Source organism: Phocoena sinus, chromosome 4, assembly GCF_008692025.1.
Source record: "Phocoena sinus isolate mPhoSin1 chromosome 4, mPhoSin1.pri, whole genome shotgun sequence".
NCBI lineage: Eukaryota > Metazoa > Chordata > Mammalia > Artiodactyla > Phocoenidae > Phocoena > Phocoena sinus.
Window position 1 is genome coordinate 143,171,014 of NC_045766.1, and position 23,779 is coordinate 143,194,792.

The window sequence follows — 23,779 nt, forward strand, 5'->3', positions numbered from 1 at the left end:
TGCACCACCAGGGAAGTCCCACTCAGTAGTTGTGGCGCACAGGTTTATTTTTTTAAGAGAGAAGCAATTCCCAAGTATACTGTTCCAACTAAAGGCAGCAGAATGGAAATAATCTGCTCACTCTGGCCTGTTGGAGAGTTGAGAACAGGGCCCGAGCCCGGACCTGCAGGGCTGCTCTCTCTGCTGCAGCCCCGAGCACCAGGCTGGGTTCCTGGCAGGATGCAGGCTCTCCCATCTCCGTGGATGAGCTTCCCCCCACCCCCCGCCCCACCACAGGTTCCCCAACAGGCTGCTTCCTTGAGGGGCGGGGGGGTGGCAGTTGTGGGCGGGGCAGGTGCATCCCAGATACCCCAGTCCTGAAGAAGCCGAGGAGGGCGGTGATCTACTCAGGGATAACAAGAAGTTTACTGTAGCGATTTTGTTTTATTTGTAAACTGAATTCTTTATGTTGAAGGATTTAAATACTTTTCCCCCGACGTTACAAACAACACAGCCAGTTTAAAGCAATTTCAGTGGTAATATCTTTAAGGCTTCCTCTTACGTTTAACACTGTTTCTTTAAACACAGCTGGTCTTTGCTTTCTGGATGCAGTGACTTTCCTTAACATTTTTTAAAAAAATTTTATTATTTTCGGTTGCGTTGGGTCTTTGTTGTGGTGTGTGGGCATCTCATTGTGGTGGCTTCTCTTGTTGCGGAGTGCGGGCTCTAGGCACGCAGGCTTCAGTAGTTGCAGCACACGGGCCCTAGAGTGTGCAGGCTTCAGTAGTTGTGGCTCGCGGGCTCTAGGGTGCGCGGGCTTCAGTAGTTGTGGCACGTGGGCTCAGTAGTTGTGGCTCGTGGGCTCTAGAGCACAGGCTCTGCACGGGCTTAGTTGCTCCGCGGTGTGTGAGATCTTCCCGGACCAGGGCTCGAACCCATGTCCCCTGCATTGGCAGGCAGATTCTTAACCACTGCACCACCAGGGAAGTCCCCGTAACATTTTTATAGCTTGTGTATTCCTGAGTTTAAGGATAGGTAAGGGAGAATTTCAGCCCCGTCACAAATATGGAGCATCTTGGGTTTGAGTTGTTTTTGTGACAAGATAAGAAAACTTGGATTATTTGTTTATTCTTCTCTTCCTGCAATGTTACTCAGCGTGAGGACAGGTAACAAGGAGAGGCAGACAAGAAAGACTGCATGTGTACCAGTTCCCTTCAGGGATGTAGAGTTATTACAGTTTTGAAAATCATAAGCATTTCACAGATAGTGGTCCTCTCAATTTTTAAATGTTTTGGAAATTTGACCTTTGTTTTAGCCATTTAGAAGCACATTAAGTTCAAAGGACTTTGTTGGTAGTATTCCTTCCGTATTATTGCCTGTCATATAACCGTCTGGCAGATTACCATTCCACTGCATTTCTGTTTGAGAATAGAATACAGCAAGTCCCCTGCATACAAACGTGTTCCTTTCCAACAGCAAGTTCATGTCCAATTTGTTCATAAGTCCAGCAAAGTTAGCCTAGGTATCCAACTAACACAATTGGCTATATAGTACTGTACTGTAATAGGTTTATAATCTGTTCGCATCTTTGAAAGTTCACAACTTGAAGGTTCGTATGTAGGGGACTTACTGTACTTGGTAGCAGCTTATTTTCTTTTTAGTAACAAAAGTTCTCTTCCTCCTTTCACAGATGCAAGTAGTAACAGAGTTAAAAACGGAGCAAGACCCCACCTGCTCTGAACCAGATGTGGAAGGAGTGAGCCCTCCCCCTGTGGGGTCCCAGACCCCGATGGATGCAGACAAGCAGGCCATTTATAGGTAGCAATGCGATGTGAAGCGTGTGGGTGTTCAGAGGAGTAGAGAGAATGGAAAATCTGGTTAAATGGAACGTGAGCTATTACCCAGACAGAGCAGTGAGGCGTGATGTGATAACTACTGGGGTAAAGGTTTTCTCAGATTACAGTGTTATTCCTAATATCTTTTAAAAAAAGTTTTGGAATGTAAATCTACATTTTAGTCAACCTTACGAAAAGCAGTCTTCAGGCCCAGATAGTTGTACTGGAGAATTCTACCAAAAAGAAGGAAAAGCAGTAAGTCGACACAGTCTCTTCCAGGAAGTAGAAGAAGAGGGAATGTTTCTGAACTCATTTTATGAATTGAACATCACTCTGATACTAAAGCCAGACAAAGACAATATAAAAAAAAAACAACTAAAGACTAGTATGCCTCATGAACTTTGGCATAAAAATCATTCATAAAATATTAACAAGTAAAATCCAGTAACGTGTAGAGAGAAGACTATGTAGTGACCAAGTGGAGCTTATCCCAGGAATATGAGACTGGTTCACCATTCAGAGATCAACCAGTGAGACGCACAATGTGATCATATCAAGTGATGCAGAAAAGCATTTGACAGAAGTCAACAGCCAGTTATGATTAAAAACTGTCAGTGAAGCAGGAATAGAGGGGAACTTTCTTGGCCTGATGTAGGGAAACTACAAAAGAACCCTGCAGCTCGCATCATACTCAATGGTGGAAGATGGAATGTTTTCCCCCAAGTTTGGGGATAAGGCAGAGATGTCCACCCTGACTCCTCCTGTTCAGCTCTGTAATGGACGTTTAGCCACTTCACTGAGGCAAGGCAAAGAAAGAAAAGGCATATCCGGTTAGAAAGGAAGAAATAAAGCTGGCTTTATGCACAGCTGATGTGATTGTCCACATATAGAACAGCCCAAAGCGTGTACCAAAGAGCTTCCAGAACTAAAGAAGTGAGTATAGTTAGGTCACAGGTTCCAAGGGCAACACACGGAAACCAACCCTATTTCTCTACCAGTAATGTACAGTTAGAAACTGAAATTAAAGAGAAAATACCACTTTCGAGAGCTCCAAAAAGATGTAGGTATAACTCTAATAAAGCACATACAAAACCTTTATGTTGAAAACTGTAAAATGCCAATGGAAGCAGTCAAAGGAAACCTAAATAAAGGGCATACGATGTTCATGGATTGGAAGACTCAACATGGTAAAGATGTCATTTCTCCTAAAATTGCTCTAGAGCAATTACAATTAAAGTTGTAGCAGGATATTTCTGTACATATAGACAAGTTATTTCTAAATTTTATATGGAAGTCGAAAGAACTAGACCAGCTAAAACAATTTTGAAAAGAAGAATAAAGTTGGAAGAATCAGTCTACCTGATCTTCTCAGTGGAGAAAAGGTGGAGTTTCCAGCAGATTGTCCAAGTTGGAACAATTGGACATCCACATGCAGAGAGAAGATCCTTGACCTAATCTCACATCCTTTACAAAGATCTACTCAAAATGGAGTATGGATCTGAAAGTAGAATTTAAAACTGTCCAACTGGTGTTAACCATACAGTGAAATATTATGCAGCCATAAAGAAGCGTGAAGTGCTGTTGCATGTTACGACACTGATGAGCCTAGGAAACATCATGCACGTCAAGTGAAAGAAGCCAGATACCACAGGTCACATGGTATATGACTCCATTTATATGAAGTGTCTAGAACTGGCAAATCTGTAGACACAGAAAGTAGATTAGTGGTGGCCTGGGGCTGGGGTTGGGTGGAAAACAGAGAGTGACTGCTAATAGTTACAGGGTTTCTTTGGGGGATGAAAAGATTATAAAATCGACTGTGGTGATGGTTGCGCAACTCTGTGAGTATACGAACACCCGTTGCATTATAAACTGTAAATAGATGAATTGTGTGGCGTGCGAACCATCTCAGCAAAGCTGTCGTATAAAACATTGCATGCCGTACATACTAGAACATTTTCATGCAAGTGTAGAACACATCTTTAAAAATTCTCCCCCCAGGCATCCGCTGTTTCCGCTATTAGCTTTGTTGTTTGAAAAATGTGAGCAGTCCACACAGGGCTCGGAAGGCACCACTTCTGCCAGCTTTGACGTGGACATTGAGAGCTTCGTAAGGAGGCAAGAGAAGGAAGGAAAGCCCTTCTTCTGTGAGGATCCAGAAACTGACAACTTAGTAAGTAACCTGCATGTTCTTAATTTTTATTTCTTCTAAATTTAATCTTTTCGATAAATTTTAAATTTCGAATTAGAACTTCAGGTTGTTTGCGGCTCTGCCGAAGGGGAGAACTGTACAATTCGTGAGATAATTTTCCGTGTGTGACTTGAATGTCGCCAGGTCTCCAGCCTTCTCTGTTGACCCCGTCCTGTAATAACCCAACAGGATGGCTTGAGCCTGCACCCTGAGTGGGCTGGGGGTTCAGTCCCTCCCGTATGTTCAGGAAGGTCCACTGGGGTCGGCGTGCCCTGTGTCTTGCTTCCTGGGAACGTGTCTGGGCCCAGCTTCAGGTGTTGGCTCTTCCCCGATCGTGGACCACAACTTTGTTCTCCAAGACAGCTCTGTCTGGAGGCTGGCACTGGTGGTGGGTGACAGACTGTGTGACGACTCGGGGTGGCCTGTGAGCACAGAGCAGGGACGGGCCTATCAAGGGACCGACACCCCTTACGGCCTCCCTTAGGCTTCCTGTCTGAAGCCAGCCTGGCTCACGCGGGTGCCCCCCTCCCAGGTCCAGTGCTCCAAAACCCTGGGTTCTCTGTGCTTCCCGACAGCGATGGAGAGTTCGTTGGGCTGCCATCACTGCTGTGCCCAAGGGGAGCGGCATCCTTCAGCACTGGGCAGCCCTGGCAGCCTGTGTCTGGGGCTGGATTCCCACTAGAGTTGGCCAGCTCCCAGACCAGAACCCTAGGCCCCTTATCAGCAGGAAAGGGTCTTTGGAAAACTTTTCCCTGAATAAACTGCCTTGGTCTTAGATGTTACTGTTTTTAATGCTTCATTAATATTCAACCCTTACAGCCAAATAGATTTTATAGGTGAGTTGTCTGACTTTCAGTCTGTCTCCTCGTCTTCGAAATGGGACCAACAGGGCCTGCCTTTTGGGGATGAGGGCCCGATGCTCTCTCTGCCTCCGCATCTCTGTATGCGGCCATCAGCAAGGAGGGAACGGGCGTAGCCAGCATGGGCCAGGCCGGCAGGGACCAAGGCTCTCCTGCCTGGTGCCCTAGCACAGGGCCTAGCAGAGCTTGGTATGTGGTCATTCTCACTACTGGCTGGCTGACGGGTTGATTCCACAGAGATGTGTGAACTGTCACCACCAAGGTCACGGGGAAGGAGCTGAGTCTTAGGTTGTTCATTCACAGGAAGTGGTGTTTATGGTAATGGTTCATCCCCAGTGTCAGTTATCTGCTGCTGGGAGACGAATTACCCCCAAATGTAGTGACTTTGTATAAAACCGACGAACTTCTAGAAAAATTGTAAGAGAAAATCTTTAGGATCTGGGGCTAATCTAGGGGTAGGCATGGTTCTTAGACTTGATGCCCAAAGCAGAATCCATTGAAGGCAGAGTTGGTAAGTTGAACTTCTTCAACATTAAGAACCACCCGGGAGGTGCGTACGGATTCATCCCCATTTACAGATGAAGGAGCAGTAGCGGGGCGAGGCCAAGGTCGAGGCCCGGCGGCTCCGGAGCTGTGACCGCCTCTGTCCCTGCAGCCACGTGGAGCCGAAACAGCAAGCCACAGGTCGGTGGGGCTGGAATACTTGGTGGTTCTGCATAACATCTGGTGTCCTTCTCCTCCTGTCACTGGCGGTACAGGTGGCCTTGGCTGGCTCATAACCAAGGAGAGTCGTGTGGTGATAATGATAACTTACCGTCATGCTCCCTTTTTCTGGTCTGAAAGTCTTCATTTTCTTGCTTCTAGATGGTAAAAGCAATCCAGGTTCTGCGTATTCATCTTCTTGAGCTGGAAAAGGTTAATGAACTCTGCAAAGATTTCTGCAGTCGCTATATTGCTTGTCTAAAAACGAAAATGAACAGCGAAACTCTCCTGAGTGGGGAACCTGGCAGCCCGTACTCCCCTGTCCAGTCCCAGGTATTTACGGCGGGCCCTGTGCTCCTGCTTGGTCCCTGCAGCGTCGGCAAGGGTGAAACGTGCTGATGTCTGAGGCCGCAGCCCTTTCAGGATTGCGGGGCTGTCCTCGGCTCTCCTGCTCTGAGGATCCTCTGGGTCCCTGAACGTGGCCTGTGCCGGGAATGTGTTCTCTCAGGCCAGAGAGAGAGCCCACCTGGGCTTCCTGCCGTGAAAAAGGGAGGCTTCGCGCTGTGTCCTGGACCCTGGAGCCCATGTTTCTGGAGGCCAGAGTACCAGTCATTTCTTTCTAATTCTTTTTTTTTTTTTTGATGAATTTTTAAGATTGTGGTAAAACACACATAACACAAGACTTCCCATTTTAACCCTTTAAAGTACACAGCTCAGCGGCACTAAGCCCATTCACGTTGCTGTGCAACCGTCAGCACCGTCCTTTCCAGAACTTTCTCACCTTCCCAACCTGAGACCCTGTCCCCCTGCAGCACTGACTCCTCACTCTCCCTCCCCCTCCGCCCAGCCCCTGGCCCCCACTGTCCTGCGCTCTGTCTCTGACCTTGACTAATCTCGGTACCTCATGTAAGGGCAGTCATACCATGTTCGTCCCTTCGTGTTTGGCTTATTTTCCTCAGCATAATGTCCTCAGGTTCATCCATGTTGAAGCACTGCAGTACTTAGCCATTCTGAAGGGGTGTAGTGACATTTCATTGTGGCTGTAATTCGCATTTCCCTGATGGCCAGTGGCGTTGACCATCTTTTCATGTGCTTATTTCCCATCTGTGTATCCTCCTTGGTAGAAGGTCTGCTCGTGTCTTCTGTCCATTTTCTAATTGGATTTTTAAAAATGGTTGACCTTTGAGAGTACTCTAGATGCAAGTCCCCCATTGGATATATGGTTTGCCAGTGTTTTCTCCGAGTCTCTAGCGTATCTTTCCATCCTCTTAACAGGGTCTTTTGCAGAGCAACCCTTTTTCATTTTGATAAAATCCCATTTATCAAATTTCCTTTTATGAGTCATACTTGCAGTGTCAAGTCGAAGAACTCTTTGCCTCGCCCTAGGTCCCAAAGATTTTTCTCTTATTTTTTTCCTAAAAATTTTACATTTAAATCCATGGCCCATTTTCAGGTTTGGGTTTTTTTGCCTAAGTTCGTCCATTTGCTCCAGCACCATTTGTTGAAAGGGCTGTCCTTCCTCCGTGGAATTGCCTTTGCGCTATTGTCAAAAACTAGTTGGTCATATTTGTAGGCCCTGTTGCTATGTTCTCTGTTCTGTCCCATTGATCTGTGTATCTAGACCGTATAGTCTTGATTCCTGTGGCTATATAAGTCTCAAAATTGGGTAGACGGATTCCTCCTACTTTATTATTTTTCAAGATTATTTTAGTTATTCTAGTTCCTTAGTCTTTCCACATGAATTTTAGAATAATCTCGTCTATATCTGCAAAACAATGTTACTGAGGTTTTGACGGGAGTTGCGTTAAACCTGTGTGTCGTCTTGGGGAGAGCTGACACCTTTACTGTGTTGACTCTCCCAGCCCACAGTCACGGCGCTCTCTCCACTAGTTTACTCTTCTGTGATTTCTTTCATCAGCGTTTTCTCGCTTTTGACATAAAATTCCTGCACACGTGGTTTTAGAACTATACCTAAGTATTTCACTCTTTTGCACAATCGTAAATTTACTATACTTTTAACTTCAGAGTCCATGCCAATATGTAGAAATCCAGTTGCGTTTTGTATCTTTATCTTGTATCCTGGGACCTGGCTGAACTTCCTTATTGGTCCGAGGAGATCCTTTCTGTAGATTCTTTAGGATCTTCTACCTGTCTAGTCTTGTCATCTGCAAATAGGGACAGTTCTGTTTTGTCCCTTCTGATCTCTACACTTTCTGTTTCCTTTTCCTGCCTTACTGCTCTGGCTGGAACATCCAGGACTATCTGGAATGGGATTCAGGGGACATCTTTGCCTTCTTCCCAGTGTCGGGGGAATAGTGGTAGGTTTGTTTTTTTTTCTGGATGCTCTTTATCAGGTTGAGGAAGTTCCCTTCTAGTCCTATTTTTCTGAGAGTTTTTATTACGCTGAATTTTGACAAATGCTTTCCTGCATAGATTGATATGTGATTTTTCTTCTTTCATCTATTAATGTGGTAGAGTTACACTACTTGATTTTTTTGAATATTGAGCAAGCCTTGCATTCCTGAAATAAACTCCACTTGGCCCTGGCACGTAATTCTTTTTGTATAGATTCCTGAATTTTGTTAAGCATTTTTGTGTCTATATTGAGGGATATTCGTCTGTAGCTATCTTTTTCGGTACAGTCTTTGGCTAGGTTTGGTATCAGGATAGTGTAAGCTTCATAAAATGAATTGGAGAATGTTCCCTCCTCTTCTGTTTTCTGGAAGAAATGTGTAGAATTGGTTAATTGTGTTAATTCTTCTTTAAATGCTTGGTAGAATTCTCCAGTGACACTACCTAGACCTGGAGGTTTCTTTTTTGGAAGTTTTAAAATTACTAATTCCATTTCCTTATTAGTTATGGGGCTAATCAGATTATCTGTTTCACGTTGGATTTTGTCTAAGACGTCAAATTTACGTGTGTCGAGTTGTTTACAGTAGTATTCCTTTTTCATCTTTTGATATCTTCAGGGTCTGTAGTGATCTCCCCTGTTTCATTCCAGATATCGGTAAGTTGGTTTTTTCTCTTTTTTTCTGTCCGTCTTACTAGAGGTTTGTCACTGTGTTGATCTTTGCAAAGAAGCAGCTCTTATTTCATTGATTTTTCTGTTTTTCTATTTTCGGTTTCATTGATTTCTGCTTTAATCTTTATTATTTCCTTCCTTCTTGCTCTGGTTTCATTTGGCTCCTCTTTTTCTAGGTTCTTGATGTGGAAGCTTAGAATACTGATTTGGATTGCTTAATTTTTATTCTGACCAAGTTTATGTAGCAAACTTCACGTAGACCTACCAAAGCTTATACGTTCAAGTGGATGTGATCGCCCACAGGGTAACTGTCTTTGAAGCATGTCTACTTAGGCCATTTAACCGCTCAAGCATCTGGGTGCCTGCTGTGTGCCAGACCCTGTGCTGGATGCCGGGTGCAGAGGTCCGCCCCTCGCCGGCTCCCAGTCCAGCCGTCACAGGAAATGGATACATTGGCCCATTTGCATCTGACCTCAGATGGGTAGATTCTCCGACATGGTGTTTACGGACATTTGCATGGAGCCTGCAGTAGGCCAGGCCCAGACCCAGCACCCCACAGACGTGGACACTGGGGGCTCCGGTGTGCTCTGTGCTGTGGGAAGGGCAGGTACGGGCTGTGCCCCCGGGGGGGGACTCCCCAGCCTGTGGCATCATCTTTTGAATAGCTCATCCTGTCCAGGAGGCTTTGGTTCTTGGAAGGCTCTGAGCCAAGTTGAATGGAGAAGGTGTGTGACTCGATCAGGTAATTTTAGTCTTCCTAGTTGTACCTCCAGGGCTGTAGGGTGTGTTTAGTATGCTGATGAGGTGAAAGATGATCTTTTGGAAGCTAAGCTGAAACTAGTGTCTCAGTATTGATCATATCATATTTAACACGCAGTCAGTCTGGCACCTCTTGCTTCCAGACGCGTCTGTAACGCAAGCCTTGCGAAGGCTTGTCCTCTGACGACGCTCTTTGCCTCAAGCGTCTTTCCTTTACTGATGATGCCATTATGCCACGTGTTTTGGAGTTTTAAACATGTGTTTTCTGTTTTCTGATAACATAACCCGTTCGCTGTGTGTTTATGACTTACAGCAGATTCAGAGCGCCATCGCGGGCACTCTCGGCCCCCAAGGAATCGTGGTGCCGGCATCCGCTCTGCAGCAGGGGAACGTCACCATGGCAACAGTGGCAGGTATGGCGACAGAAAAAGGGACACTTTCCTCGAGCTTTTGCAGAAAGAAGTCCTTTATATTAGAACGAAGAAGTGCATCAACATGGTTTCTAATTAATGCCAGTTCCCGATACAGGAGTGTCAATGTCTAGAGCTCTTTGAATGCCTGGTTCTTGTTCATTCTCAGTAACAGATATTTTATACAAATTGTGTTTCCCTCTCAAAAATATTGGCAGGAAAGGTTTTATATGGGAGTTGAAAATGTATAGCAAAAACCAACAGAAAATTTCAAATAACATAGTTTTTAATTGTGCTCTTAGCAGCACCTGGAAAATCTTAAACAGCGTCATACGTCGATGATAAGCAAATGAAAATGCAGCCTTAGTGTTAGTATTACCTGTCTTGGATGCACCAGGGAACTCTAGAATCTGTCCTCTTCCTGTGATGGTTTTTCTTATACGTTGCACATACAGAACCATCGTGAAAATGGAATGGGCACAGAAGGAGGGGGAGAGAGTAAACTAAAACCCTCCACATAATCACACAAAGGGAAACCTCCGCAGGAAGATGAAAGCACGTTGGATGAAAAAAATAACTAGAATAAAAATATTTGTTATCTAACACCTTTGGCCAAGTCCTTGAATACGTGCCAGGAAATGGAGGCGAGCAAAGGAGAGGACTCACAGACCACCCCCCAGCCGCCCCGCCCTGTGCTGTCTCATGAGGAGCCATGGCTTATGCGCCTCGCCCCGCCGCTGAAGTGAAGAGTCAACTAGCCAAGTGCTGTTGGCCGTTCGAAATGATTTTCAAAGCTCATAAGCTACAGATTTTGTTCTTTCGGTGAGCACGCCAAGAAGAGCGGTTATAATTGCTGGGACTGGAGAGTGATTCAGCTTTTCGTGTTCCTTTCTAGGGGGCACAGTCTATCAGCCGGTCACAGTCGTCACTCCCCAAGGCCAGGTAGTGACACAGGCGCTGTCGCCCGGCACGATCCGGATCCAGAACTCCCAGGTCTGTGAGCTGGCCCCGCGGGGTGCTTGGGGGTGTGTTAGCGCAGGTGCGGGGGCACAGGCGGCCCGGGCTCCAGCCGTCCCCTTGGCGTGAAGGCCATTCGGGCGGTCTCCAGTGAACCTGAATGTCGGTGTCATGCGTCTTCTTCACGGTTCATCTTCCACACTGTTGCAGAGTTCAGAGAAGCCTAAGGAAGGAGGAAAAGGTCCCCCAGGGTCCCTCCCCGCGAGGGGCCACTGCTGTCCCATCTAACGTGGGGCTGTGTGGTTGTCTCCACTTCAGTAGGGCGGAGGCTGTGTAGACGCACCCTGCCCGGACCCCCGGAAGTTCACCCCGACCCAGGCCTCCAGCTGAGGGGGTGGGCTTGGGCCGGCAGAAGTGCCAGCGCTGGCAGTGCCGTGATGTGCCCCGACCTGGGGGTCGTCTCACCCTCCCTGTGCCTTTGTGGTAACGTGAGACCAGTCCCCTCTACGTTCTAGGGATACACACACACATTTTTAACATTTTTTACACTTACTAGGTTTAAATCAGAAGCAGTGTTTTCGCCATCAGTTCTTACTGAAGACCATTGATTCATTCTTTATGTTGTTCTTTGTCTTTGGCCTGCACAGATGCTTTGTACATCCTCATCAACCACTTTGAGGCCCGGCCTTGGGGATGTCAGTGTGTTCTTAAATCAGAAGCAGGTGTGAGAGGGCCTGGGGCAGGGGCCGCCTGGGCACACCTGAGGCCAGGATACGAGGTGGCCCCCAGGCCCAGCCACCCAGCGCCGGCCCGCCATCCCCAGCCAGCCCGCCGTGCCTGAAGTTTTCCATTTACAGTGGCTGGGAACAGAAAGCTGGTTTGCAGAGCGTTTCCTGGCCTCACAGTGAACTGTTTTTAGCGGAAGGAAACACTGTGAAGTCCAGTGCTTACTTGTACAGTGGAGGCTCATTCGTTCTGCTGTTTAAGGAAGAATTTCACCGAGTTTACACAGCAGACGTGCAGAGTTTGGGTCACGTCTGCGGAGCCCCTGCTCCCTGAGGCTGCTGGCCAGGAGCCGCCTCTGCTCTGGTCCTCGGTGACCCCGCAGCCCACCCTGCACTTGTCCCCGCCCCGTCACAGCCCCGGCGTCTGTCCCTTGCAGGGTGGCAGGGCTGGGGAGCTGGAGAGACAAGCCCCGCGCAGGGCGGGCGGGGGGTTTCACGGACGAGTAAATGGACCGGCTGGGGCCCGGCTGGGGCCTTCTGCGACCAGGGAGCCCGCGCGTGTAGGTGCGTGATCCTGCAGGGCTGTTGTGGTCACTCCGGGCGTTTTCCTTCTCATCCGGCCGGCGTCTGGGCTCTTGCTGGGCTGCAGGTGGTTACAGGGTGAGTCCCTCAGCAGTGACGGCTTCTGTGTTCTAGAAACTGGAGGTCAGGAAAGCGCGTGGTTGTCTCTGACGGCGCACGGCGGTGGCCAGCCCCTCCCCGCGCCGGGCGCATTGTCCACGGGGGCGTTTTCTGACCGGGCGCCAGCCACACGGAGGAGCCGGACGCTCTTCCTGGGCTGGGCCACCTCTACAGAAGGGTCCCCCGTTGTGCTCGCAGTACATACTCATTTAAAAGCATTTTTTTCCGAGAAAATAAGAAGTAGCCAGGGCAGTGAGATTCCACTGATTTCTCCTCGCCCCACCCTGTTCCCCTTTCCCGGGATAGTCTTATTTGTACAAAACCGTTATTCGTATGAGTAGGGGTTGTGCTGTTGTCTGACGTGTGACAAGTTTTCGCCTCCTTTTCGCGATTTACAGTGATGCTTGACTCTGGTATCCGGTCGCCCTGTGCCCGCGTTGCTGAGAGGCCCAGACCAGACTCAGCAGCTCCCAGCCTCACCTTCTCTCCCCTTGGGCGACCGCTTTCAGGCCTCCTGGCCATTCCTTCTGCTGTTCCCTCCGTGTTGGAAATAAAATCCCCTCCCCTGACTCACCCGTACAACCTGTAGCTTGGGCTTTCTGTCCTGCTGGGGGCTGTGCTCTCTCCCGTCCCCTCCCTGGCCAGGATGCCGTCCATGTAGACACAGTGCAGCTGATGCGTTTTCATTGTGAACATCCTCATGAGCGTGTAAATGCTGGTTTCTGCTGAGCTGCGTGTGTAACCGTGATCACACTGCCCGAGTTAGCAGCTGGGTCCCCCGTCCCCCATCCCCCCCCCCCCCCCCCCCCCCCCCCCCCCCCCCCCGCGCACGGTTTCCATGGCGTCGGCGGCTGAATCCTCACGGATGCCTAGCATGCTTTTGGTGTCCCTGTCAGGTAGCTGGTCGGGGCCGCGTGGCCTCGAGGCTCTCGGCCTCCTGGTCTCCACCTCGGCCGGGCGTCGCACGTCGGGCATCCGGCGCCACACCCTGAGGAGCCCCTTCTCCGCGAGCCCACGTCTTCTACTTTCTAGGCTTCACTGCCCCTTCGAGAACTTGCGGAGAAAACGTGTGTGGGAGGTGCCTCGTGTTGGGACTTAGCAAACCTAGAAGTGACCTGGTCTCATCCTTGACACGCAGTTGGTTTGCATGTACGATTCCAGGTCGGGAAGGGGCTCCCCGGGCGCCGTCAGTGTGTTCCAGCAGCCGCGCTGCCTTCGAGAAGGTCAGTGTGAGCTCCGCTTTCCCGTCTTTGGTGTTTTCTCCTCTGTCAGACGCGTCTCTTTCCCGAGTTTTTGGCGCGGGTCTTGTTTGTCGGCTGCGCTGGGCACTGCCGGGGACCTCGTGTCCTTGAGGCTGGGACATTTTCCTGAACTCTCTGTGACAGCCCTGCCCCCGCCCCCACCCGGCACATTCTCTCCTTCCAGAGCCCTTACTGATCGGACGCTAGACCTTCTGAACCGAGTCTCCTGATTTTTCTGTATTTTTACATTTGTATTCCCATTGTCTACTTTCTATCTACTTTCGAGAACTTGCCTTTTATCTTCCAACGCATCTGTTAGGTTTTACATTTCAGTGTGGTTGTAATTTCTGAGGCTCCTCTTTGCCCACTGTACTCTCCTACTCTTGGTTCATGGATGGTTTATCTTCCAACGCATCTGTTAGGTTTTACATTTCAGTGTGGTTGTAATTTCTGAGGCTCCTCTTTACCCACTGTGCTGCTACCCTTGGTTGACGGATGGTTGGCGTGTGCTTTGCTTTCTGCACTTGCCCTGTTTCCCGCACGTCATACCATTCATTTGCTTTGCTGTTGGCTTTTTGTGATGGAGGCGTTCAAGTGTTCGGGGGCAGTTGGCTGTCCTTCTAAATGTAAACACGAGGCACTGGAATGCTCTTTGGTGCTCGTCAGGTGCTGCGCTTTGGCGGGCCGGCTCCTCTGTGGCCTGGCCTCCAAATTCTGCGCTCCCTCAGCCTTTTCTTCCTTCATTTCCCCAGAGCAGGACTCTGATCTCTGGCTTGGGGCGGAAGCATAGTTGCAGGGGCAGGAGTGGGCGGGGTCTCCCACCTTGTGTGCAGATCTTCTTCACCCTCATTCTGGCCTCGCCCCTCCTCCCACCCTCGACCTATGCTCGGTCTTCAGCCTCTGGTCTGTTTCTTTGGGAAAGAGACCCCGAGTCTCTGCAGGGCTGGGGGCAGATCAGTCACCCGCAGAGAATGATGGGGAGTGGTATGGGGGCCCCACTGCTTCTTAAATGGGTTTTCACCCAGTTTCCTAGGCTTTTAAATCCCCCTGCCACGCGCAGGCTCGGCCTTGCTGGAGGGCGGTGGGCCGGTTGGCCGGTCCCCCCGCAGGCCCTCGGCTTCGTTGGCCTCCCCAGGCCCCCTTGGTGGCATCTGTGAGGTCGAGTCACGTGGCCAGCTGTCACTTTCCCTGTTCACGGTCCACATTTGTTTTAACCCTGCACAAAAAAAGCAACCCTAAAACTGGAAAACATGTCACATTGCATGAAGAACACTAAAACTGGAAAACATGTCACATTGCATGAAGAAGGTCATGTATTAAATTGCGGCAAACGCGGACAGGTTCCCTTTTGGCCCTAGTGGGTCTAGTTTTAAAAGCCCATTTTTCATTCTTTTTCCTGTTGCACACAAGTGTGAGCATACAGGCGTTTGCTTAGTACTGTTCAGTCCTCGGGGCTTCCCCGGCGGTCCAGTGGTAGAGAATCCGCCTTCCAGTGCAGGGGACGCGGGTTCGGTCCCTGGTCGGGGAACTAAGATCCCACATGCCGCGGGGCAACTAAGCCTGCGTGCCACAATCACTGAGCTCGCGTGCTTCAACGAGAGAGGCTGTGTGCCGCCAACTACAGAGCCCACGCGCCCTGGACCCTGCGCGCCCCAACCAGAGAGAGAAAACCCGCACGCCACAACTAGAGAGAAGCCTGAGCGCTGCAACGAAAGATCCCTCATGCCTCAACTAAGACCCGACGCAGCCAAAAATTAATCAATCTTTAAAAAAAAATACTGTTCAGTCCTTTAATGAACAAACACATGCATTCCAGAAAACGGTTATGCCCTTAGTGATAATCTTAGGTTTTAAGAAATTTTAGGTATAGTTAGTGGTTGTAATGTCTCCTTTAAGTCATAAATTCTGTCTGTTTAGATGTTGGTGTTCAGTCTTTTAAAGAATTATCCAAAATGATGTAAATCTAGAGGAAGAACAAATAATAGATACCTCTCCAAAATGAACTTCCAAATCCTGTAAATTATGTTTATGACTCTATTATACTGAAACCGACCTACAGAAGTTGATGCTTACTTACTTTTATTTTTTAGCACATCTTTATTGGAACGCAGTTGCTTCACAATGCCGTGTCAGTCTCTGTTGTAGAACGGAGCAAATCAGCCGTATGCACACGTGCACCCCCATATCTCCTCCGCTTGAGCCTCCCTCCCACCCTCCCTGTCCCACCCCTCTAGGTGGTCACACAGAAGTTCTAAGGTAAAGCATGGATCACAGTGGAGAGGCCCTGATGTGTCTGTGTGGAGGCCCCAGCGCGGGGGGTGTTGGTTTTCTCCCTGGTCTGGGGGATGAACGACGCTGGCACCATCTCTGCAGCCCCTGGCTGGACGTGTGGGGCGTGATGCTCTTTCCTCGTGTTTGTGTGAGCGGACGGCCGCTCATCTAAGGGGAGTTACACACGTGTCCTCTCCTTCCGAGATGGAATGAACAGGCTGTATCTCAGGCTCTTCTCAGGGTGAGGGGGGCAGTGTCTTGAGTGGCCGTGGAGCCGTCTGGGCAGAGGTCATCGCCTTGGCCCCTCTGCTCTGTGGTCGCTCTGTCCGCACTTTGTGTGTTTCTTTCTCTCCTGGACGGGCTCCTCTAGTTAGTGGCCCTTCCAGCTTCCCTGTCCATCCTTGTCGGTTGCTTGAATCCTGCTCCAGGCCAGGAAATGGGCTGTTGTCTCATCTGTCGCCAGAGGAGACAAGCTGAGGACAAGTGTGTGTGAGGGCGGGGCTCGGCTGCGTGCAGGGAGGGACACTCGGGGCTTCTCGGTGCCCGTCCCACCTGCATCGCCAGACGGGGCCCCTGCGCGGCTGAGACGCGAGTGTAAAGGGTTACAACGCGAGGGGCCACATCCTCGGAAAATCAGCCCTACAGGATCCCAGTGTTTATGCCTTTCCTGTAAATAAGACATTTAGCTGTAAGATCCTTGGTTATTCTCTACACCTGCACTCATAAGCGACTTGGATATGTCATCATTTTCTATGCTTTCTAACGTTATTTTTCAATTGTTTAAAAGCTTCAGTTACAGTTAAACCAGGATCTCAGCATCTTGCATCAAGATGACGGTTCATCTAAGAACAAGAGGGGGGTCCTGCCGAAGCACGCCACCAATGTGATGAGGTCCTGGCTCTTCCAGCACATCGGGGTGAGGACACACGTGCTCTGCAATTAGCCAGACCTCCGTGATGCTTTCTTTCTGGCTTATTTTCTAGAAAAAATGGACTTATGTGGGCTGGTAGGCCTGGGTTTAAGAATCGGTGTTCTGTTGACTGTCCATGATGGGTCGAGCACAGGACAGAAGGGAGGGTTACCCAAAAACTGGTGACAGGGAGTAAGTTCAGCTGATGTTAACGGTACGCGCCCGTGAGAGAAACTACCCGTGGAGGGTGCCTGCAGGGAGGTGAGGTTGATTAGAGAAGTGGGCAGAGAAGAGGTGCTCTGGGGCAAAACCTTGGAAAGTAGCGATGTTTGATACGTTGGATTTGGGAGGGAGATGAGGAGTCGAGCTTGTGGACGGAGGGGCGGCACGTGGCCGTGACCGTGAAGGGGAGCTTGGTGTGCCTTAGGCTGCGCGCCCCCTTTCCTCACCTGGACCTCGGCACGTCCCCCTGAAGCCGTCCTGTCTCAGGGTGCACGCTTGTCCACCGATTTCTGGGGAAGGCTGGCTGGTTCCCCGCCTGAGCCCCAGTCCCCACGCCCCCGACCTCGGCGGAGGGTGTGACCGCGAGTAGCTTCCAGGAGTGACAGCCTTCTCGCTGCTGCTGCGTTGGGAAGGACCGGGCTTGCCCCGGGGGGCGCGGTAGGATGGAGGTGGGAGGGTGGGCACACCACTGGGTTACGGCCTGTGCGGGCAGAGGGAGGGGCCCAGGCGGCGTGCGGGCGGATGCGGAGGTCCAGAGGGTCTGGAGGGCCGGGAGGGAGAAACCCCTTTCCGCGGACCTGTCCATCCGCAGCCCCGGCCCGGCCGCTCCTGAGGGCTGAGCTGGTCGGCCCGGACCTGCGCCTGGGCGTCATTGCTGCCGTCACCCGCTGCGGCCGCGTCCTCACTGCCCCGGCCTCCCCGCCTCCACCTCGTGCGCCGTGGTGCCCTCGGGTCTCCGCGGCGCCCCTTTGCCCCTGGGGGCGCCCCCCGCCCGGGCTGCGGCCGCGTCCGTGCTTGGGCGCCCGCCTCCGTCCTCACCCGGCTGTTGCCTCCAGTCCCCCTGGGGTTTGGCCCTGGTCGCTGCTGAGACCCCTTCCTCTGCCCGGAGCTGGGCTCTGCGGGCTGTGCCCCGGCCCGGAGGGGGCGGCTCACGTGCCGCGGGAGAACGCGGTGGTCATCGGCAGTGCGACCCCGCCTAGAAGCTGGTCCTAGCGAGGGGCACGCGCAGTGGAGACGTTTAGGATCAATGTGGCAGTGCTGTTTGCTGCCACGATGGGAAATGGGTTGGTGTGTGCGTTAGAGAGGTTGCACAGCGAGTTAACGCGATAAGCGAGGGCCAGAAGCACTAGGAAGCTGTAGGTACGTGGACGTAAGTGAAAAAGTAGAACGTACGTGTTTCAAAATACATTGTGAGTATTACAACCGATAAATGTGTCTGTAATGTAGTGATGGGACTACAACACAAGTAAGTGATGGAATTGGGTATTTTCCTGTTAAGTTTCCTTTAATGTTTTAATCATTTCTAAAATAGACCCTGCTCAGAGGTTCAATTAAAATGCCTTTTTTTTTTTTTCCTGTGAAGCATTTCCTGTGTCTTCTTCTTGACCTCATTTCTCTGAAATACTGTCCTCTGCTTGTAGTTTTCCTGACACTCTAGGCAGCACTCATTACTCTTTTGGTGGGTTTTTTGTTTTGTTTTGTTTTGTTTTCTGGTTTGTGTACTTGCTTCCTGCCCCCTTTTTATTTTACGAGCTTTTTTTTTTTTCAGTACGCAGGCCTCTCACTGTTGTGGCCCCTCCCGTTGTGGAGCACAGGCTCCGGATGCGCAGGCTCAGCGGCCATGGCTCACGGGCCCAGCCGCATCCGCGGCATGTGGGATCTTCCCAGACCGGGGCACGAACCCGTGTCCCCCGCATCAGCAGGCGGACTCTCAACCACTGCGCCACCAGGGAAGCCCCTATTTTACGAGCTTTTTAAAGGACAAGAACAATATTTCTGTTTCCATAAACTCTCCCTTGGGGCCAGATGCTCACCTGTAGAATGAAAGTGAGTCACTGTGGGTTAGTGTGAGGAGTGGGACCACTGCTGTTGAGATAAATGCGGTTATATATCCCAGAAGGCATAGTGCCCTTCCGGACGCATGGAGTGTTCGCTTAAAAAGCAAAAGAGACCCCCACCTCCTTACTTTGTCGGTGCCAGTCACTCCCTGGGGTCCTGCTCGGTGCAAAATAAGGGCCTTCAGCGCGTGCAAGTTTTAGAGTGAATGTCGTACTGGTTTCTACAGGCAGATGGTAACCGACCTTGGAGAAGTTGTTTATTACTGCAGATAGAAATTGTTTTCCTCTGGTGCGTCTGTGAATTTTGGTACAAGCATACTGCACTTTGTTGCACTTCTCAGATGTTCGTTTTTCACAAACTGAAGGTTTGCGGCAACCCTGCGTGGATCACATCTATCGGTGCCATTGTTTCCAACAGCGTTTGCTTACTTTGTATCTCTGTGTCACATTTTGGGAATTCTCTCAATATTTCAAACTTTTCCATTATTATTATATTTGATATGATGATCTGTGCTCAGTCATCTGTGACGTGACTTTTGCAAGAAGGCTCAGATACGGTTAGCATTTTTTAGCAATAAAGTTTTTTAAAATAAGGTATGTACATTGTTCTATTAGATGTAATGTTACTGCACACTTCATGGACTACAGTAGAGCCTAAACATAACTTTTATATAACATTTTTGGAAACACAAAAATTCGTGACTCGCTTTATCGCAATATTCGCTTTACTGAGGTGGTCTGGAACTGAACCTGCAGTATTTCCTAGGTGTGTCTGTATTTATTATACTTTTGGCTTTTTCTGAGTGAAATATTTCAGTCATACGTGAAATGAAGAGTAAATAGCAGACACCCCGTCCCCAGCCCTCAGTTCAGTTCTCTGCCAGCCGCACACGCGAGTCTGGCGACGCCGTAGGTGACACCCGTGCATCCCAGTGTCAGCTCATGCCGGCGCTTCCCGTGACGGAAACGTGTCGCCTGAATGTGACGGCCTGGAGCAGCCCCATCTGCTTCCTGCCTCCTCTTGTTCAGCCGGCCCAGGATGCGGGGAGGGTGTGCACTGCCCTGCTCAGTTTCCTCGTCGTAGCATCAAGGTGGCGGCAGCTCTGTGACCGTGAGGAATCAGTGAATCTCCGTAGGGTGTACAGGGGTGACCTGCACGCTCTGTCTTGCTGTGGGTCGAAACTCAGCCATTTATCTGCTTTAAATGGATGCGGTTTATGGTCCTTGAGTTACACCTGTAACGTTGATACAAAAGCCATAGGTTGTGTCGGGTGCTTAGAGCAGCAGCTGGTGCAGCCCAGGAGCCCTTCTGCGCTCCCCGCGCCCTTCCCTTCGCCGTGGCCTTTGAGCGTGCGGACTCCTGTCTGCGTCACACCGCTGCCTGGGCTTTCACTGGCTGCTGCCACACCTGTGCTCTTGGGCCGCTGGGAGGAAGGCTTCATTTGTCTCAGGCATTTCTGGAAAACATGATGAGGCTGAAGTTGGTTTTAGCTGCAAGCACCCTCGATGCTGGTTTTTACTGACGACTGTTTGTGTGCTTCTGTTTCACCAGGATGGTCTTGAGTTCCTTCTTAAAAGCTGGAGCTCACGGTGACCCTTCTTTTTATTTTCAGCATCCCTACCCGACAGAAGATGAGAAAAAACAGATTGCTGCTCAGACAAATTTGACACTACTCCAGGTTAACAACTGGTAAGCTGTGCCTGCCTTCTGAAGCGGTGCTGTCCGCACACAGAGCACCTGGCGGTCCTGACGCCAATAGGTAGTAAATTTTGGTTGAAGCACATGAGTTCTTTTAACTAGCGTTCCTGTGTTATCGGAGGCTGGAATCAGTGGCAGCCAGGTAAGCATAAATCACACACACTTTCACCTTAAATTTTCAATGCTCGGTACCCCACTAAGGGCCTTTTGCCGACATCCCCCCCCTCGATTAGAGATGGGTTTCTCCAGGGCATTAGCCAGCGCCCCTCACCCCAGCCTCCACTCAGAAACACCATGTTTCTGTGGACGAGCTCCTCTGGGCGGTGGACGGCCGAGGTGAGTTCCCCTCCCCGCTGGGGGCCCCTCCGCACCCCTCACACCTTTTGAAACCCGTGTCACTTGTTCAGCAGTGACTGGGGGAGGGAGTCCCACGGCCGGCCGGCCGCGCGGTGGTCCTGCCCCACAGCAGGCCTCAGGGTCCTGAGAGGGAAGTGTTTCTTTATGAAACACCCTGTTCCGCTTCTTGTGTCACATGGCAGTGTGGACGCTCGGACCCTGACCGTGATGGTTTTTCCCTTACGTAAGAGGCGTTCACACCACTAAGCGGCGGCGTTGAGGTCTAGGTGTGCACTTGCATTCTGCCTGGCAGGCATTTGCCTCATTTTTATCTACTTCTTATTCAGATGGAGGAATTGATTTCAGGTTAATGAAACTGGCTCGTGTAAAAGAAAAGGAAATACAGATTCTACCACTTGTAAACATTGTTATCTTTTCATTTTAACTGTTAAAATTTAAACTTGAAGGTCAGGTGAGTTCCAATATAAACGATAAAATCTTCCATTTTGGGCAGTTGTGTATGCAGGAGGTATGCTTTGGCGTTGCATCGAGTATTTCTAGTATCTGGCGTTTGGCCCAGTATTTTTTACTTAGGTAGCCATAATAGACCATACTCTTTGAATTAGCTCCTGTTAGATCTTTTAGATAGAGTGTTAACAAGAGTTCAAAGGTTTCGAGTACCGTGTAGCTGTGAGTTTTGTAATGTCTTAGCGTGCTCTCCGTTATTTTCACGCGGTCCCACGTAGAGACCGTGTGTGGTTTAGTGATGGATGGATTGAGGGATGAGAGACGCAGAGGTGCATCTCTGGCTGTTCTGATGTGTTTGTCGCCCATCAGCCTTCCCTCGCTATTTGTTCCTCATTCGTGGGCTCCCTGCCCTTCCCTAAGTTGTTCCTCTGCTGTCTTAAGAGAATTGTCTTATCTAGAAGGTTTGACCTCAGCTTTTAATTTTGAAATTCACCACAGTTTAAAACATGACTTTTATAAATTCTAAACTTTCTAAAGTCTTTTAGTTAATATTTGAAGCTATTTTTCCCTCTTGTGACTTTCTTTCCTTTTATATTTGCAAAAATTATATCTTGGAGCGAGATTGGACAACACTCATCGTTAGCTTATGCCTCTGCCTCGTAGCAGCTTTGACAAAGATGGATAAAGAGACAGATTGAAAGGTAGCAGCGGGTGTCCCTTCCCAGGTGGCGCTGGGGTCGGCGGTGAGCTTCCGGGGAGTCCAGCTCGCGCTCAGCTGCAGGGACCGGAGATCGACGCTGAACGAAGCTCTGAGGCGCCAGCCCAGTCACTTGTATTATTAGAATATGTCCTAGTGCAATTGTAGATGTTTTTGAATCTTAGGACTTTGAAGTTAGGCAACCTCAGAGCCGGACATCTGTCCACACTCAGGGCTCGGCCGGGTGGGGTCCTCAGATAAGAGACGCACAGCCTGCAAGGCCTCGGGCGTCACGAGACTGCAGGGCATGTAGTTTTGCTGCTTTGACCTTTCTCTTCCTCAGAGAAAATCATGCCACATTCACAACTTTGACAGTATCATCAGTGTCATTATGAATAGCAATTTCACCAACAGGGAAACATCGGTTAAAGTGGAAGAAAGGCACCGTGGAAGAGTTGGTCTTTACTCAGATGAATCTCTTGAAAAGCAGCCCTGTTCTCTGGACATTTAGATAATATGCGTGTCGTCACTCGGAGTGCTTCTCCTAACAGGGAATACATGTTTCTGCTCGTGTGGTTTGTCAGGCGGGCCTGTTACTGCCTTGGGCGGCCTCGGAAAGGCCGTTTTGACCTGTTTCCTGCACGCAGGTTCATCAATGCAAGAAGACGAATCCTGCAGCCGATGTTGGATTCCAGTTGCTCAGAAACTCCAAAAACAAAGAAGAAAACTGCTCAGAACAGACCCGTCCAGAGGTTTTGGCCCGATTCCATCGCCTCAGGAGCCGCACAGCCAGCTGCCAGCGAGCTGACTGTGTCCGAAGGTGGGAACCGGGCCTGGGCCTGTGCCCTCGCAGCCAGTGGGCGGCCGCTGTCCTGGGGGCTGGGGGTGTGTGAGGCTGTGAACCAAGGGCAGGCAGTGGTCTTTCTGCATCTGACCCTGAGAGAGCACTGGTCCGGGCGCTTGTTAGGGGTGCAGGTGTGCCCGGGAGAGCTGGGTCCAAGGCCGGTCCCCCGAGGTCCCTCCCGCCTCTTTCTGTCCCTCCTGCTTCGGTGCAGGGAGTGGACGTGTCGTGCGCTCACCGCCTGGCGCTTCACCCTTTATGTCCCTGCGGCCCTCATCCAGCTTTTCTTCTTCCCTTTGACCTGCGTCCCCTCATTATGAGCCGCTCTTTCTGTGTTTAGTTGACGAGCATCTTCTGTGTGCGTGAGTTCCTCACACTTCAGATGGTTGCGTGTGTGTATTTTTAAATGTAATAAGTTGTGTTATTATCGCATTCTTACCTTCTCGTTCTCCTCTTACGTTTTCCACTCAGCACTTTACTGTTATTCAGTTGGGAAAGTTTGGGGCCATTATTTCTTCAAATATATTTTCTGAGCTCCCCTCGCCTTGTCCCTATGATAGGGCGTTACAACTCACACAGTTACTGCTGCTTTCTCCAGGATTTTGGATTCTTCTTCTCTGTTTCATCCTGGGTAGTTTCTCTGTTTCTATTCTTAAGCTTCTCCGGTCTCGTGTTCCGTGACGTTTAATCTTCCGCTGACCCCATCCCTGTGTTTCTCCTGTTGGACGTTGTCTAGAAGCTCCATGGGAGCCTTTGTATCTTTCGCGGTCTACTGAAGTTTTGAACAAACAGCACACAGTGGCCAGTAACTGTTTTGATGACCTCCTCTGCTACTTGTAACATCTGTCAGCTCTGGGCTCGTTTCTGTTGACTGAATTCTCATTATGGGTTGTTTTCCTGCCTGTTTGCGTGCCTGGTAATCTTTGACTAGAGGCCAGACATTGTGGGTGTGACCTTATCGGGGGATGGGTGTTTCCCTATCGCTCTGGGTCTTCCTGAGCTATGTTCTAGCAGTTGGGTTACTCGGCACTCTCTGATCCTCTTGGGCTTTGCTTTTGCAATTGGTTCTTGCCTGGTGGTCCCGGCAGTGCTGGGTCCTGGCCTGCTTTTCCCCCTCGACAGAGGCAAGACCTGT

At 50.0% G+C, this 23,779-nt stretch overlaps 1 protein-coding gene across 7 annotated transcripts in view; it reads left to right on the forward strand.

Annotated features, from left to right (window-relative positions):
- PKNOX1 (PBX/knotted 1 homeobox 1) overlaps positions 1-23,779 on the forward strand; it is a 49,923-nt gene that overhangs the window by 21,752 nt on the left and 4,392 nt on the right. For 5 of the 7 annotated variants that reach the window (XM_032630053.1, XM_032630050.1, XM_032630049.1 and 2 more), the window contains 8 exons: positions 1,670-1,797; positions 3,816-3,987; positions 5,730-5,900; positions 9,662-9,761; positions 10,654-10,751; positions 16,421-16,549; positions 20,217-20,293; positions 22,451-22,623. In XM_032630053.1, the coding sequence (XP_032485944.1) occupies positions 1,670-1,797; positions 3,816-3,987; positions 5,730-5,900; positions 9,662-9,761; positions 10,654-10,751; positions 16,421-16,549; positions 20,217-20,293; positions 22,451-22,623 (1,048 nt within the window). The remainder of the gene's footprint in view (positions 1-1,669; positions 1,798-3,815; positions 3,988-5,729; positions 5,901-9,661; positions 9,762-10,653; positions 10,752-16,420; positions 16,550-20,216; positions 20,294-22,450; positions 22,624-23,779) is intronic. The other 2 variants (XM_032630055.1, XM_032630054.1) reach the window with 1 other exon arrangement.